The 14,593-nt window shown below is 34.7% G+C and overlaps 1 protein-coding gene across 3 annotated transcripts in view; it reads left to right on the top strand.

Annotated features, from left to right (window-relative positions):
- The window catches only part of EDIL3 (EGF like repeats and discoidin domains 3), a 439,520-nt gene that overhangs the window by 158,567 nt on the left and 266,360 nt on the right, over positions 1 to 14,593 (top strand). For 2 of the 3 annotated variants that reach the window (XM_007130594.4, XM_055086648.1), the window contains exon 3: positions 5,340 to 5,369. The exons of the other annotated variant lie outside the window; for it this stretch is intronic. In XM_007130594.4, coding sequence (XP_007130656.1) covers positions 5,340 to 5,369 — 30 coding nt within the window. The remainder of the gene's footprint in view (positions 1 to 5,339; positions 5,370 to 14,593) is intronic. 3 annotated transcript variants of the gene reach the window in all.

Here is a 14,593-nt window from a genome sequence, read left to right as displayed (position 1 = left end):
AAAACAAAGATCATGTAAACTAATAAAACCTCTTTCTAAATACTTCTCTGTATACTTCCAGAGTATACTTCCAACTCCACAACTTACTTAAATGACTGAATTCACAAATTTTAAATGTTAATTTACTCTTCTTTGTTTTAGTACTAACACACACGTACACACACACACACACACGCACACATTTAGAGCATTTAACCTCTAGGCAGGCATGAATAATCATGCATACATATCATCGTTATTTTTACATCACTGCAGTCGAATAAAAACATTCTAAAATGTTGTGAGAGTACAGGAATACATACTTCTTGTTGCTTTGCTCATGGAAATAATAAATTACATAGATAATTGTATATTTGCAAAGCATATTTGTGCATAATTAACTAGATTTATAGTATAGCAAACAAAGTGATCCATAAGTCAATATGAACTAACATCTCTGTGTAAAATAGATTATCATATGCTAAGAAATGTAGTTTATGTATTTCATAATGAGCTTTTCCTATCTGATGGTGAGCGATGCTGGGCTGGGTATAGAATTGTTTTAAATGGATAGAATTTCCAAGGTATGAAAGTTTCCTTAAAACACCCAAGGATAAGACAAAAAGAAAAAAACCCAGGAGACATCAAAATTGTTGAGACCACATGAAGAGACTAGAGCCTGTTCAATGAAGAAGTATGTGTGTTTTGCTAGCACATGTATATCAGGGTAATACAAAACTCACTGGGTTTGTGTAGTTATTGTACTTGACAGTTGATCCTGTGAGCAAAGGAGAAAGGTGAGGGAGGGAGGAAAGAGAGATGGGAAGGAAAATCTGTAGGATGCCTTCTCCTTTGGTTAAGCACCAACCCAGTTCATGAACATGTACACTGCCAGTCTGTCCTGAAAAAATTGTGACCAACTTCAGAATCAGAGGAATAGGCTTATTGTATCAAAATGTGGTGGTAAACTCTGTGGAAAAATTAAAGTAAAAATTTGCTGAGAGCCCAGCTGCCCTCAAAGCACAGCCCTAGACTGTATGTATTTCCGGTCTCGCCTGCCTCAGAGATGATTAATTTCTCAGGCGTTCTAATATATTTTAAATGGGAACAACAAAACTGGTTACCATTGCAGTTGAATGCCATTAGTTGCAAATAAGAGAAAGCTCAACTAAAACTAGATAAATAATAAAGTGCAAGTATTTTTCCTCAGAGCTAGAAATCTAGAGTAAGGTCAGGATATGATTCAGTGGCTCAATAATATCATCAGTAATCTAACTTCATTTTGTTTATCTACTCAGTCTTTGGGAATTGGCTTCTTTCTAAAGCTGGCTCCCATCATGGTTGCAAGATGTCTACCAATTGGCTTCTAGGGCCACAGACTTCCTGGTCCTTACCTAAAGAAGTGAGAGAGAGGGTTATTTGCAGATACTTCCACAGAAGAAAGTGTCTTTCCAAGAGCTCTCCTCACCCAAACACCTACAAACCTGTCCTTACACATTATTGTCTCCAGTTGGATCATATACCTACCTAGACCAATAACTGTGGCCAGGAAAAGGGAAAAGATTTACTTAGTTCTGAGATACAGACTCTCTCTCTAAATCCAAAGGAAGAGTCATCTTCCCCCAAGGCATCAATATAGATACCCAAATAAACCTGAAGATGTTACAAGAGAAAGAGCATTGAAAGTTGGCGAAAAAACCACAGAGTACATTGCAAAGGGTTTTCTACAAGCCTGCTAATTTACTGCTGCAGTTCCAACAATTGGACCCATGGCTCTGCAATAAACTTTTTATGGATAGAGCCATAATTCTCAATACTTAGTGTTCGTAACAGTCACCTGCTGAGCTTTTTAAAAATGCAAAAACCTGGGCTAACACCCAGAATTCAAATTCATTAGATCTGTGGCATTTTAACAAAATCCCAGGTGATTTTGTTATGGGCAATGAGAGGACCACACTGCGTTAAATTCTGTATATTAGATATATACTTTTACTCTCTCTTTTCCTACCATCACCATAATTTCAGTATATTCATCTACATTGTCACCAGGCAGAACAATACAGAGTTGTTAGTTTGCTTTTAATTTTTTTGGTGCATGTGTTTTTAATTTCCAGGATTAGAGGAATTTGCATGTGACACAGACCTGTGTGTGTGTGTGTGTGTGCGCGCGTGTGTGTGCGCGTGTGTGTGTGTTTATTTGCTGATTCATGAATTCCAAGAAGCAAATAGGAAGAGTAAGGAATCATTTAGGTATCATGAAATTACTTCTATGATCCTTAATTTCACTTAAATGTCACTAAATAGACCACTAATGTCCACTTTGAGGTTTATTTATACTTCTGGGGCTCTTGCAGCCACCTGTTAATAGTTCATGAAGCTTTGTTTGGTAATGCAGTTAGCCTACAAAGCCATCTTTGCCGGCAATAACTGAAATGGTGAATTAATACCAGTCCTAACCCTGTACGTGCCTTTGTGAATATGAGTGTGTATTTTAATAGTATGTATATTGGTTAGTAGTATGAATATGTTTAGTAGTATGAATATAGTTACATCTGCAAGTTATGAGGAACCACCACTATGGAGATGTTTCAAAGAAATACAGTTCTGTGCAGACTTGTGTACTTGCTGATTCTAATATTGTTTTTTTGTTTGTTTTAAATATTTATTTATGTTATTTATTTATTTTTGGCTGCATCAAGTTTTTATCGCGGCATGCAAGATCTTTCTGTTGCGGCGCAAGGGCTCTTAGTTGAGGCGTGCAGGTTTTTCTCTCTCTAGTTGTGGTGCACAGGCTCCAGAGTGCATGGGCTCTGTAGTATGCAGCATGTGGGCTCTCTAGTTGAGGCATGTAGGCTCAGTAGTTGTGGCGCACGGGCTTAGTTGCCCTCCCATCATGTGGGATCTTAGTTCTCCGACCAGAGATCGAAACTGCATCCCCTGCGTTGGAAGGTGGATTCTTTACCACTGAACCACCAGGGAAGTCCCTCTAATATTGTTAATTTGCTACAAACATGCTTTCAGGTATTATAGGCTCAAGTGTAGGTTAGTGCACCCCAGGAGCTTTGGCTTTAAGACTATCTAATTGCTATGACTCCTGTAAGTTTAGAACTGTCTTTACTTCTGTGCTTGCTAACCCTTTCCTAAAATTTCTTGCTTATCCATATATAATGGAGGAATAAAATCTTAGCCCTTGTGATATTTCTTTCTTAGGCATCACAGGATTGGGATGTTTTGTTTAACCTCCTAGTCAGTCCCTCTCCTGCCTATGTCTATTCCTGGATTGTAAGGGACTTAAAGAAGTTTCCAAGGGACCACTTCATTTCTTAAAGGGATTTCTCTTGTAGCCCTTACATCCAGTTTTTGTTTTTGTTTTTGTTTTTCCCCTTAGGCTAAGTCCAAGGAACATTATCTGAAATCTAGCCAGTCCTTATTCCATGATCCTTTCTCCCATTTCCTTTTCTCTTTTAGTGGATACTGAATTAGCACTTTGTGAGACAGTAAGGCACAGTGGAAAGAGTTTGGTTTTAAAGTCACGTGAGCTTGAATTCAAACTGACCTTAGACAAATTGTTCAGTCACTCTGAATCTCTGTATCTTCATCTATCAAATAAGAGTATATTTCATCTCATCAGTTGCTTTATAAATTCAGTTCACATACACAAAGTGACCAGCTATAAGTGTAAGCTTTTTTATTCTTGTTCCTTTTGAATCTCCAGACTTTTACCAACAATGACCCATCTAAGTCAGCACTTCTACAAGCCCCTGTGGTATTTTCCTAAAACGGAGTTCCTGGAAGCTACCAACAGTTTTCTTCTTTGAACATGTTGTGAAGTACTTTGGACATGATAAGGCAGCAAACAGCTTTTAAATATTTATGTTCTCCACACCATGCGTGCCAAGTGTGTTTGCTCTTTTTTTTTTTTTTTTTTTTTTGGTGCCAAGGAGACAAGCCAAACAGTGTGAGAGGAACATACTGTCAGGACACAAAGTAAGCTTGTCTAATATGTACGCTGTGCAGATGTAACCCTAATGGAAAACAGTGGGGACTGCTCCCTAGTTACACAGTGATACCTTGATGAACAAATCACATGGAAACAAAACTCCTTTATAAGCAAGTCAGCTGAGTAAATTTTTATTTTAAAACTTCATGAATCAAATGAAGTAGTACTGGCTAGAGTAATATAATTCAACAGTAATATTCTGATAAAGCTGCAATGGTACACAGCGCAGAAATATCTTCTCACAGGGCATGTCTGTTAGTATAAAGATGAAGACATGCATTCTAGGCAAAATTGTGAAGCTTCCTCACTTTTGCAACCCCATGCTCCATCCTCCACATACACACAGCAGATTATTACCCTTGGAGTTGTGCTGCTCTCAGAAATATCCCCTTTTAAAGAAGGAATCAAAATGATTCACACTTTGAGTTATAGTTCATGTTACATTACATTGATTACTTAGTCGTGTCTCAATCCTGGCTACAAGTTAGTACCATTGAGACTCTGACTTGGTTTGAGGTGGGCCCAGAGTTTGGCAATTCTTGTATAGATGCAGGGTTATGAACCACTGCTTTAGCATCAAGTTATGTTTTCGTAATGTGACCTCTCCTTTTGTAATATCCATGCTTATCCATGTGTGCTTGGGGTCAACCTTTAAAATGCAGGTTCCTGTGGCTTCAACACAGAATCACTACTACGGAATCTTGAAGTTTGTGGTACACATGAGTTGAGTGTGTTTGTGTGTGTATGTGACGGGGGGAGAGAGAGAGAATCTTTGTGTTTAACCAACACTCAGAGTGATTCTGAGTCACTCTAAGGTTTAATAATTCCTACCTTTTTATAATTTCTAACTCATGGAACAGAATTTTTGACTGTCAATAATACCTTCTAATTCCTCTTTGCTAACAGAGAATTCCCACAAAGTGGATGGTTGGGGTATTTATGTTATATACAATTTTCATTTTAAACAATATTATTTATAATAATTATAATAATTTCCACTCCAGCTAAAAAAGTTCAACCTTGTTTGCAAAAGGACAGGAAATTCAAATTCAGACAACCGAATGGTCTTTTCTAATGCTTGCTTATTTTAAAGTATGAGAGTATTTAGATGTTAATTTAATGTAAGTACTATCCATTTATCTGTCATTATCTAATTATCTAATGAAAAATTTCTAATGTATATACAAAATTTCAAGTCAGAGACTTTTAGTCATTATTTAGAAATGTGAAATATATTTATGTTCAATCTCAATTTCTCTTTCTCTCTGCCCCATCTCTCTCCCTCTCACCTCACTCCTTCCCTCTCATCTCACTCACTCCCTCTCTTTGTTCCCACCTCATCTCTTTTCCTCTATCATAGCATCAGATGAAGAAGAGCCAACTTCAGCAGGTAAAATTCCTATGCTGTAAAGATTATTCCTATTTATTTTAGTGCCTTTAGTAATATAGACCGTTTGAAATGTATTTGTTCAGGTTTCAACCACAAAACTGGCACAGTTTTATTTAGTTACTTTATTTCTTGAACCCATTATGTAGTCCCAGACTAAATGATGTTGGTTATGAGTTTTAAATAAAAAGAGAAAATAATTGAAAATGAACTGTCACAGAGGAAATCATAACACAAAAAATCACATCACTATTACAGAATAAGGAAAATTGGAAAATTAAAACATTGAGAAAAATGCCAATAAGTAATAAAATGGGGAGAAAAAACTAAAATGATAAAATGCAGAAAAATAATAAAATGAGGAGACTGAAATTAAAAAGAGGAAAATGATAAAACATACTTTCAGAAATATGACTTACCATGATAGAATACTGCATTATCAAATTTGACTGACATTGAATATGACATTCATTTAAGTTTAAGGATAAAAATCATGTTGTTGCCTCAAATACTCACTTCCGTTAAGAAAATAATTTTTGCAGTTATAACTTAATGATACTGAAACTTGGCATCATGACTATGCTCCTCATCCATCTAATCAGCATTGATCAAGAACAGGCTCAGGTCTGAACTAAATACTGTGAGGAATGCAAATGGTAGAGAAGGCATGGTATTTTCAACTTGGTTCTAGGACAGTGGGATGGGTCAAAGGCCAGGCACATTTATAAGGAGGAAGCAGGCACCACAGCCAATCTGGTTAGCAAATAATAAAAGGCCCAGGCTAGCAGCCTAGCAACATCAGGAAAAAGGGATAAAGCCCTGAGATGGAGGGGTTAGATGCTGGTTGAAAGAGATAGACCAGAACTTAGCACCAGATTCTTTCTTAGGCAATTGAGGAAGGGAGTTAGGCCTGAGAGACAGGAGCAGGAAATGGTTACTGAAGCTAATGGACAAAAATGGGGCTTGATTGTATAGGAAATGGGGACTGTAGCCCAGTTATTGGAACTCAGGTACAGAATAGGGTCTTTTCAATTCATAGACCTAACTTATTTCAGTTGGTAGGAGACATCTTGATTTCTACCTTCTTCTAGAACTGGGCAGGGATTTTTACCTGTAAAAGTGGTTCGAAACATCAAAAATTCAATGGAAGAAAATGAAATAGACATCTTACAAATATCTTTGGTAAACTCCAAGGATGCCATATTGCATTATACTCATTATCACTGCCTTGAAATGGAATCACAGAAGATAAACTCTCAGTTAATGTTTCATTTTCATAATATTGTTAGTTTATAACCTGATTTTGATGATAAGAACTCCCTATAATTTTCTCCTACTCTAGTCAGTATTATGTAGCCTATTTTTAGGAGCAACCTAATCACATGACTCAGTAGCAGACTTATGTGTTGTTATGAGTTTCCTCTGCCTAGTTTCTGACTTCTTTTTGCCCTGACTTGAGGCTTTAGTGTTGACAGCGTTGCTCAAAGACTGTCTTTCTCAGCCTTAGTTGAATTTTCTCTTGGTGTGAGTACCAGTCATTGTGAGCCTATGCTTTTCTAGAGCAGTTTCATTCCTCTAATATTCTTACACCTCATTCCTAGCTATGTTGCCTGCCAAGCAGTTTTGGTGACTTTGCAAAAGAATTATTATTTTTGCATGATGAAGATTAATTTTAATTTAATTTAAGTATATATAACTATATAACTATTTCTTGGTGTAATTTTCTTATTTTAAAATTATTTTAATAATTTCTCTGCTGATTAAGAAACTCTTTTGTAAATGCAACTGAACATTTTTCCCCCAATATTTATTTGACTCGAGTGATCTGAACATCATAGAGTTTAAATTACGTTTTAAAAATATTTTTGTTTTCATATATGACCAGATGTTTTTGTTGTGATTTTTAGCATAAATGATTAGAATAGAGCAAATGTATTAAGTAATATTTTAACTAAATAGTTTCACATACAGATTACATTAACATTAAGAAAATTTGCATTTAGTAAAGCAGACATTCCTTTTATATAAAACTGCCAATGGAAGCCAAATGTTCTTCCGTTAATTTTATCAAAGTGTACAATAAAAAGCATTGTGTAGTTGTATTAAAACTTTTGACAAGGTATTATGAGATTTGTAAAGGCTTGATTTCATAAGGAATCTGAATAATTGTGGAAAGTGGATTGTGATTTTGTTTTAGAGCTTTTTTGATACTTCTTGCCCCCAATTTTTTCAACAGCTATTTTTCTCAATTAAATATTTATTATTCTGTTTATGTGTCTTTTTCAGTAATATTTATCAAAATATATCTTTTATTTTAAACTATTACCCAAAATATGTTTAATTTATTGTTCATAGTCTCTGTTTTTACTTTCATCTCCTTCCATCAACAGTTTATCTAGAATGATCTTTCCCAAGCTCAGACTCCTTTAATTTATCTTTTGGATCCTTCTTTAATTTATCTTTCTTTCTGTTATTTCTCCATTCTGTTTAAATTATCAGTGAAATGCAATCATCTGTTTGCCACAGAAATTGCACCTGAATTAAACTTTCATATGTCCCCACATGATATCTTTATCAGTTTCACATTCTTCCTGGCATAATTGGACTGTAACTTCTTCTAATAATACTTCAGTTTCTTTAAATTAAATAATTCAGATATTTCTAATAGATCTGCTACTCCTCAAAGTTCAACAGTAGAAGGAATAAAGTAAATGGGGGTGTTTCTTGCTGCTAGATAGTCACAGGCTCATGATCACCAGTTGTTAATATATGAATTATAAGTTAAAAATTAATATTTTTAAAAACAAATATATACATGATTTATCTAAATGTGCAGGTGCCTAGTGGATACTACTGAATGATACTATTTATTAAATATTTGCAATGTATGGATATTATATAGCAAATCTAAGTTATTTTTACCCCAGAGGTATACAGAATTGGATTAATTATAATTCAATAAACGTGAAAAATTCTCATTGTTCAAAATATTTTTAGAGAAAATAATAGGTTTCTGTCTGGCCTAACATATAGTATAAAAAAAATTAGAAAGAGACAATATAACTCTGAGAAAATTAATGAGATATTAGATAGTGTTTTACTTGTGTTATAATGCTGCAAAATGATTGTGCTTTTTCTCTTTACAATGGAGTATATTTGATTTAACTTATATTTAGAATTTTTATAACTGCCATCATTAAAACAGACAAGTGATTCCTCTACCCTGTTACCATATGTTTCTGTTTACAATATTTTTATGCTTCACTCTGTCTTTAGTCATTTTTTCAAATAGGCATAATTTCTCTTATTTGAACCTCTAAATTGCCATGCAAAAAGCAAGTGCTTAGTAACTGCTTTTTTTGGTGTTAATTTATAGAGGGGATGCATAATATGTCACATCTGTGTTTCTACTCATGGAGATGTATCCCCTTATGGAATATGGAGCATCCATTTGTTAATTATTTTCATCTTCAAATGTTCTGATGGGATGCATTAGCCCAGAGCAACATGTTTGTAGTATCTGAGTTACTAGGGCAGTTTTACCTAACACCTGTTTCTGTAACTACCAGAAGCTTCTTTTTATTTATCTTAGTTGAATCTTATGTTCAGGTATTTAAACCTGAACATTGAGTACAAAACACATTGAGTACAAAAACACATCTATCATTATCATTGAGTACAAAAACACATCTATGAACTGTACAAGAAATTCCTTCAAACTAGGTTATATCCTAAGATCTAATTATAAACTAATGAGATTCATTTTTTTAAAGAAACCATAACAGATACTGTACCTCCAAATGAGTCATGTTTAGAGGTGATATATGTAATCCAATTATGTTGCTGTTGCTCAAATAATTTTGGTAACTCTCTTTTGAAATTTCCTTCAGATATTGCAACATCAGTTATTCCCTTTTATAGTCTCAGAACTGTGTTACTATATTCATCGGACACTGGTCTAAAAAATAGGCCTTCAAAAACAAAGGTTTGCAAATATTAAGAGAGTGTGCATGTGTGTGTGTGTGTGTGTGTGTGTGTGTGTGTGTGTATCTGTAGGTGTAAGATACAGATCTATTTATAACTTTAATAACACTCTTTGATAGAGTTAAGTCAGTGGCTGCTTCTCCCATGTTGCACAAATCCAATTTCTATTTATCTTCTATTTAAATTTCATAATAAAGGAGAGACTTGATAAACTGATTACACCAATGCCTTTGTCTGTGTTCTTTAAGAAATTAAGAAACATTTACATTAGAAAATTGACTGCTGCAAATGAACTAATCCATATAAAATTTAATATATTAACCATAAGGTCTATCAAATTAGGCTTATTGTCATAAATTTCTTCATTCCTCTTTATTTTTTTTGTCTTATTAACTATTATTTTACCTCTCTATAAATACCATTTATTCATCCAATTAATGAAATCATTATAAGAATTAAAAGAGGACTAGAAATGGAAAATGTTACTGAATGGGATCAATCAGTCAGAAAATGACACAGTTGAGATATTGTAGCTGTACAATAAATCAGTGGCTAAAATTAATAAAATCACAACTTACTATTTTTTGTTTATACCACCTCAGAAGCAAATCTTGATTTTTTTTCTTTTTTTTCTTCTCTTGCTTAAAGGGAGATTTTTAATTGCTCTAATTGTCATTTTTTAATATCAAAGAAAGAGACTGAGTTTGAATTTGTATAAAAGTAGTTATTAATACTGTTAACTCATATAATAACAAAAAATATGATTAGAAAAAAATGGAATTTTCAGTTGAATGTAAAAGGAAAATCTTTTTAGCAATCAGCTATGTTAAAACACTAACATGGGGGCTTCCCTGGTGGCGCAGTGGTTGCGCGTCCGCCTGCTGATGCAGGGGAACCGGGTTCGCGCCCCGGTCTGGGAGGATCCCACGTGCCGCGGAGCGGCTAGGCCCGTGAGCCATGGCCGCTGGGCCTGTGCGTCTGGAGCCTGTGCTCCGTGCGCCTGGAGCCTGTGCTCCGCAAAGGGGGAGGGCCCAGCAGGGGGGGGGCCCCATACCCCAAAAAAAAAAAAAAAAAAAAAAAAAAAAACACTAACATGTAAAAGCCATACTGTTCTTCACATGTTTATAAAGTTAAAATTTCATAATTTACTTAAATGTAAAAGTGCATTTCTGGCCTATTAATATCAGATCCCAATTGGTAGTGATGATACAGGTTATTGCCTGGATACAATAGTTTATAGTAGACTCTTGTGACCTCTGTGATGCCCATCAGAGGTGGAGATAGTGTTGATTCAGCACAGCAGAACTTCATCTTTTTTACTAGCTCCTTCTAAATCTTTTAGTATGTTTAATCTTTTAAATGATCAGTTTGGCCACTGAGGAAGTACACCTAAGAACTAATAATCTATACATATAATAGAACATTGACTAGCAGTAATAAAGATTTAAGGCTATATTATATATATATTCATACTTTTATAAACTATATATATAGTTTAAAACAAATATGTTATATATCTGTGCAGCTAAACACAGGATGCAGTGATTAGATATTTTTCTCTTGTTTTTGAAATACTCAATCTTAGTCCTACAAAAACATTACTTCTGTTTATGGTGGATTTTGTGATTTTCTTAATTATGCTACAGATCTTTTAGATGTCTTTCCTGTTTTCTTATAGAATTTAATTCTGCCTGGCAGACTATGCTCAATTATTCTACAACTCATGCTTTTGAAAAGGAATGATATCTAACCATATTATTCTCTAGTGAGTGTAACACTCTTTTGCATTTTGATCTTAGCACTTTATTTCCTTGGGGGTCTAAAGTAAAGCTTCACATCCTCGTTTTTGTTCACCTTACATTTGTTGCAAATTTTCTCCTTTTTTATATAGACATGCCTGTTTTCCCTCTAGTGCCTGGAGCAACGTTTCTAATTATATTGTCAAGTATATTCTTGTTCATAAATATATGCTAAGCAGGCTTAAATATTAAAACCTAATATATAAAACTTAAAAGTTTATTGCTATAATCTCTAAAAAATAGAAAGAAGTCATTATTTGTAGATTCTCAGTGGAATAGGGAAGAAATCATTGCCTCTAAAGATTTATCTTTGGTCAGTTCACTAAGACATTCGTTAAAGAACAAATACTGCTTACTTCTTTTTAATAAAACAAAACTTCCTTATTGATAGATATTTGATAGTGACATTGAATTGTAAGAAAAAGAGTTGGTTTTTAAATTTCTGTTATATGTAGATAGTATTTTTCTTATTTCATATTTAAGAAATATTCATATTTAAGATAAACTTAAAAATAGTAATAAAGATAAATACATGGAAAGAAAAGTGTATCTGTCAGTGTTCTCTGGAGGAGCAGAATCAAAAGGCTATATATGTATATAAAGTAAAGAGATTTCTATTAAGGAATTGGCTCATGTGATTGTGGGGCTGGCAAGTCTGAATTCTATAGGGCAGGCCGGCTGAACTCAGTCAGGAGTTCTGGTTTACAGCCTTGAGGCAAAGTTTTTTCTTCTCAGGGAAACCTCACGTTTTGCTTTTAAGGCCTTCAACTGATTGCATGAAGCCCACCCATATTATTATGGAGGGTAATCTGCTTTACTTAAAGTCAACTGATTGTAGATGTTTATCACATTGACAAAATACCTTCACAGCAATATCTAGGCTAGTATTTGACCAAGCGACTGGGTACCACAGTCTAGCCAAGTTGATACATAAAATTTAACCATCACAGAAAGTGAGTAAAAATTATATAAACTCAAAATATTTTAATTTTCAACAAGCCTATTTCAGGAAAATAGACCAAGCATAATTTGCAATGTTTAATAACAATGCATGTTGTCCCACTATCTGTGTACATTTAGACTTCAAGCCTTATTTAATTTCTAGTACTCCTTGCATTGGGTGGATTCATCTTTAAGGCCATCTCCAATTGTCTGGGTCAACTTTTTTGCTGTCCCAAGTTTCACCTCAAGTTTATTACAAGTAGAGCACTGAGAAGTATTAATTTAATATTCCAGGGATTTGTTGGCTCAAGGAAGGCATTAAGCATTCCCGTTCATGATGGGTAGGATAAAACCCCATGTACCTGAAGGCCTGAACCTATGCCTTTAGGTGTTTTTATCTTCAGATAAATAGCTGTCTCCTACCTGTACAGTATTTTCCTTTTACAGATTTCATTTTCATCATCTGTAAAATTGATTAATAATAGTGCCCACCTTAAATGTTTGATGGAAGGATCAAACATGATGATACATTAAAGCATTTATCACATCATGCCCATCCTATAATAAGTACAAGGAATCTAAGCTGTTCTTTTTACTTTTATTATCATCAGTGTTGTTTCCCATATTATTGTTATTGTTATTTTGATTATGATTATTTGTCAGGCAATGTGCTAAGTGTTTTGGGTGCAGTTTTTTATTTAATTTTCACAATAAAGCAATGAAGCTAATTATATATATATATATATATATATTTTTTTTCCTACTTAAAGAGAAGAACACTGAATCTTAAAGCATAAAGAAATATGCCCAAGGTTACATAATAAGCACGTGACAAAAGGAGGATTCAATTTCAAGTTTCTCTGGAGAAACTTGTACTTATTCTAATGAAGCAAACTGCCTTTTATTCACTTAAAAATAGTTTTAAATAACATATATTTCTTTCATTTGTAAAAGTAATGCACAGTTATTCAAGTTTTTTGTCATGCATATATTATAAAGCTGTACCTAATAACATGCAAAATTTTACCTATTATTTTAAATGATAATCTGATTACTATAGTAATTTTATGGACCTTGTAGACAATTTTAAATTAATAAAATAGGGAATGGAAATCCCTCTGACTACCTTCATCCATATTGAATATTTGCATTTTCAGAAAACATTCTGCCTCAGTCTAGTTGCTCTTACAGTCTTCTCCATCTCAGTGGCTCAATCCAAATCTTCAGGGTCAACTTTGATAACACCCACTCCATCCCATTCTCACCAGACCCTTTTAGCCTCTTCTTGCAAAATATACCCAAAATCTAATCACTTCTGGCCATCACATATACCATCACCCTTGTCGAAGTCACCATCTTCTCACACTTGGCTTATCATGCAGTAACCTTCTGAGTGGTCTTCTTTTTGGTACCCTTGACCCCTATGCAGGTCCTTCTCAACAGAGAGGCAGGATAATTCTCCTACAAGACCATGAGATCCCATCACTCTTCAGCCTTAAGGCTAATTTAGTACCTCTCAATCAGCCCTGCAGTAGATTTAGGATTGAAACTGGATATAATTTGCACCCTTCATTACCTCCCTGGCTGCCTTTCCTCAACAGACACCCTGTCCTTCCTTTTCATACAACAAACACAAACCCTGAGCCCATCCCAGTCTTGGGCAGGGTTTTGCACTCATAGGTCCATTGTCTGACAGCTTCTCCTGCAAGTATCTGCATGACTCCTCCATCACATCCTTCATGTCTTGACCTAAAGATGCCTTCTCAGAAAGGCCTTCTTTTTGTCTCTAAAAAGGTCACACCTTCTCCACCTTGTCATGGTCCCCTGCTCTGCTTTATTTTTTAATGTTAGCACAGTCTGCCCAGTTTATGTAGCTTATTTTCTGTCCAGTGTGAATATAAACTCCCCCACGGATGGGGTTTTTTTGGTCTATTTTATTCAATACTGAATCCCTAGCTGCTAGAACAATTGTTCGGTACATGGTAGATGCTTAATAAACATTTGTTGTATGGTTGAATTAATGAATAATTTCAGCCATACTGGTTTAATGCTGATTTCAAAGCACTATCAACCCAAGAACATACATAGTTCTTCCCTGTATGATGATATAAAGAGAGAGGGGGTGATAGATATATTTCCCAATTTAAGAAATAAATAAAAGGATAACACTAATAATTTGATAAGAATCTTAAAGATGCTTTAAAATTACTTAAATCCCTTGGCAGTGAAAAGCCATTACATTGATCTTTGTTTTTCTGTTTTGATTGCAGTAGGATAAAATACATTTTGTTTAGTACTTCTTTGAGTGTGGTGTCCTAACAATGTCAGTAATTTAGCCATTGTTAGGAATTACTGAATGGAACCTGCAGCAGTGATTTTAAAAGCTTCAAACCTGGCAACAACCACTATCTAGTGCTGAGCGCGAGTAGAAGAGTGGGTGGGCTTACGTCAAGGAGGCAGCAGAAAGGATGTGGGCAAGGCCACTGGCTTCCTGGGTTTGGA

Source organism: Physeter macrocephalus, chromosome 8 (genome assembly GCF_002837175.3).
Source record: "Physeter macrocephalus isolate SW-GA chromosome 8, ASM283717v5, whole genome shotgun sequence".
Lineage (NCBI taxonomy): Eukaryota > Metazoa > Chordata > Mammalia > Artiodactyla > Physeteridae > Physeter > Physeter macrocephalus.
Note: the sequence above shows the minus strand (reverse complement) of the source record. Positions and strands in the feature narration are given on the sequence as shown.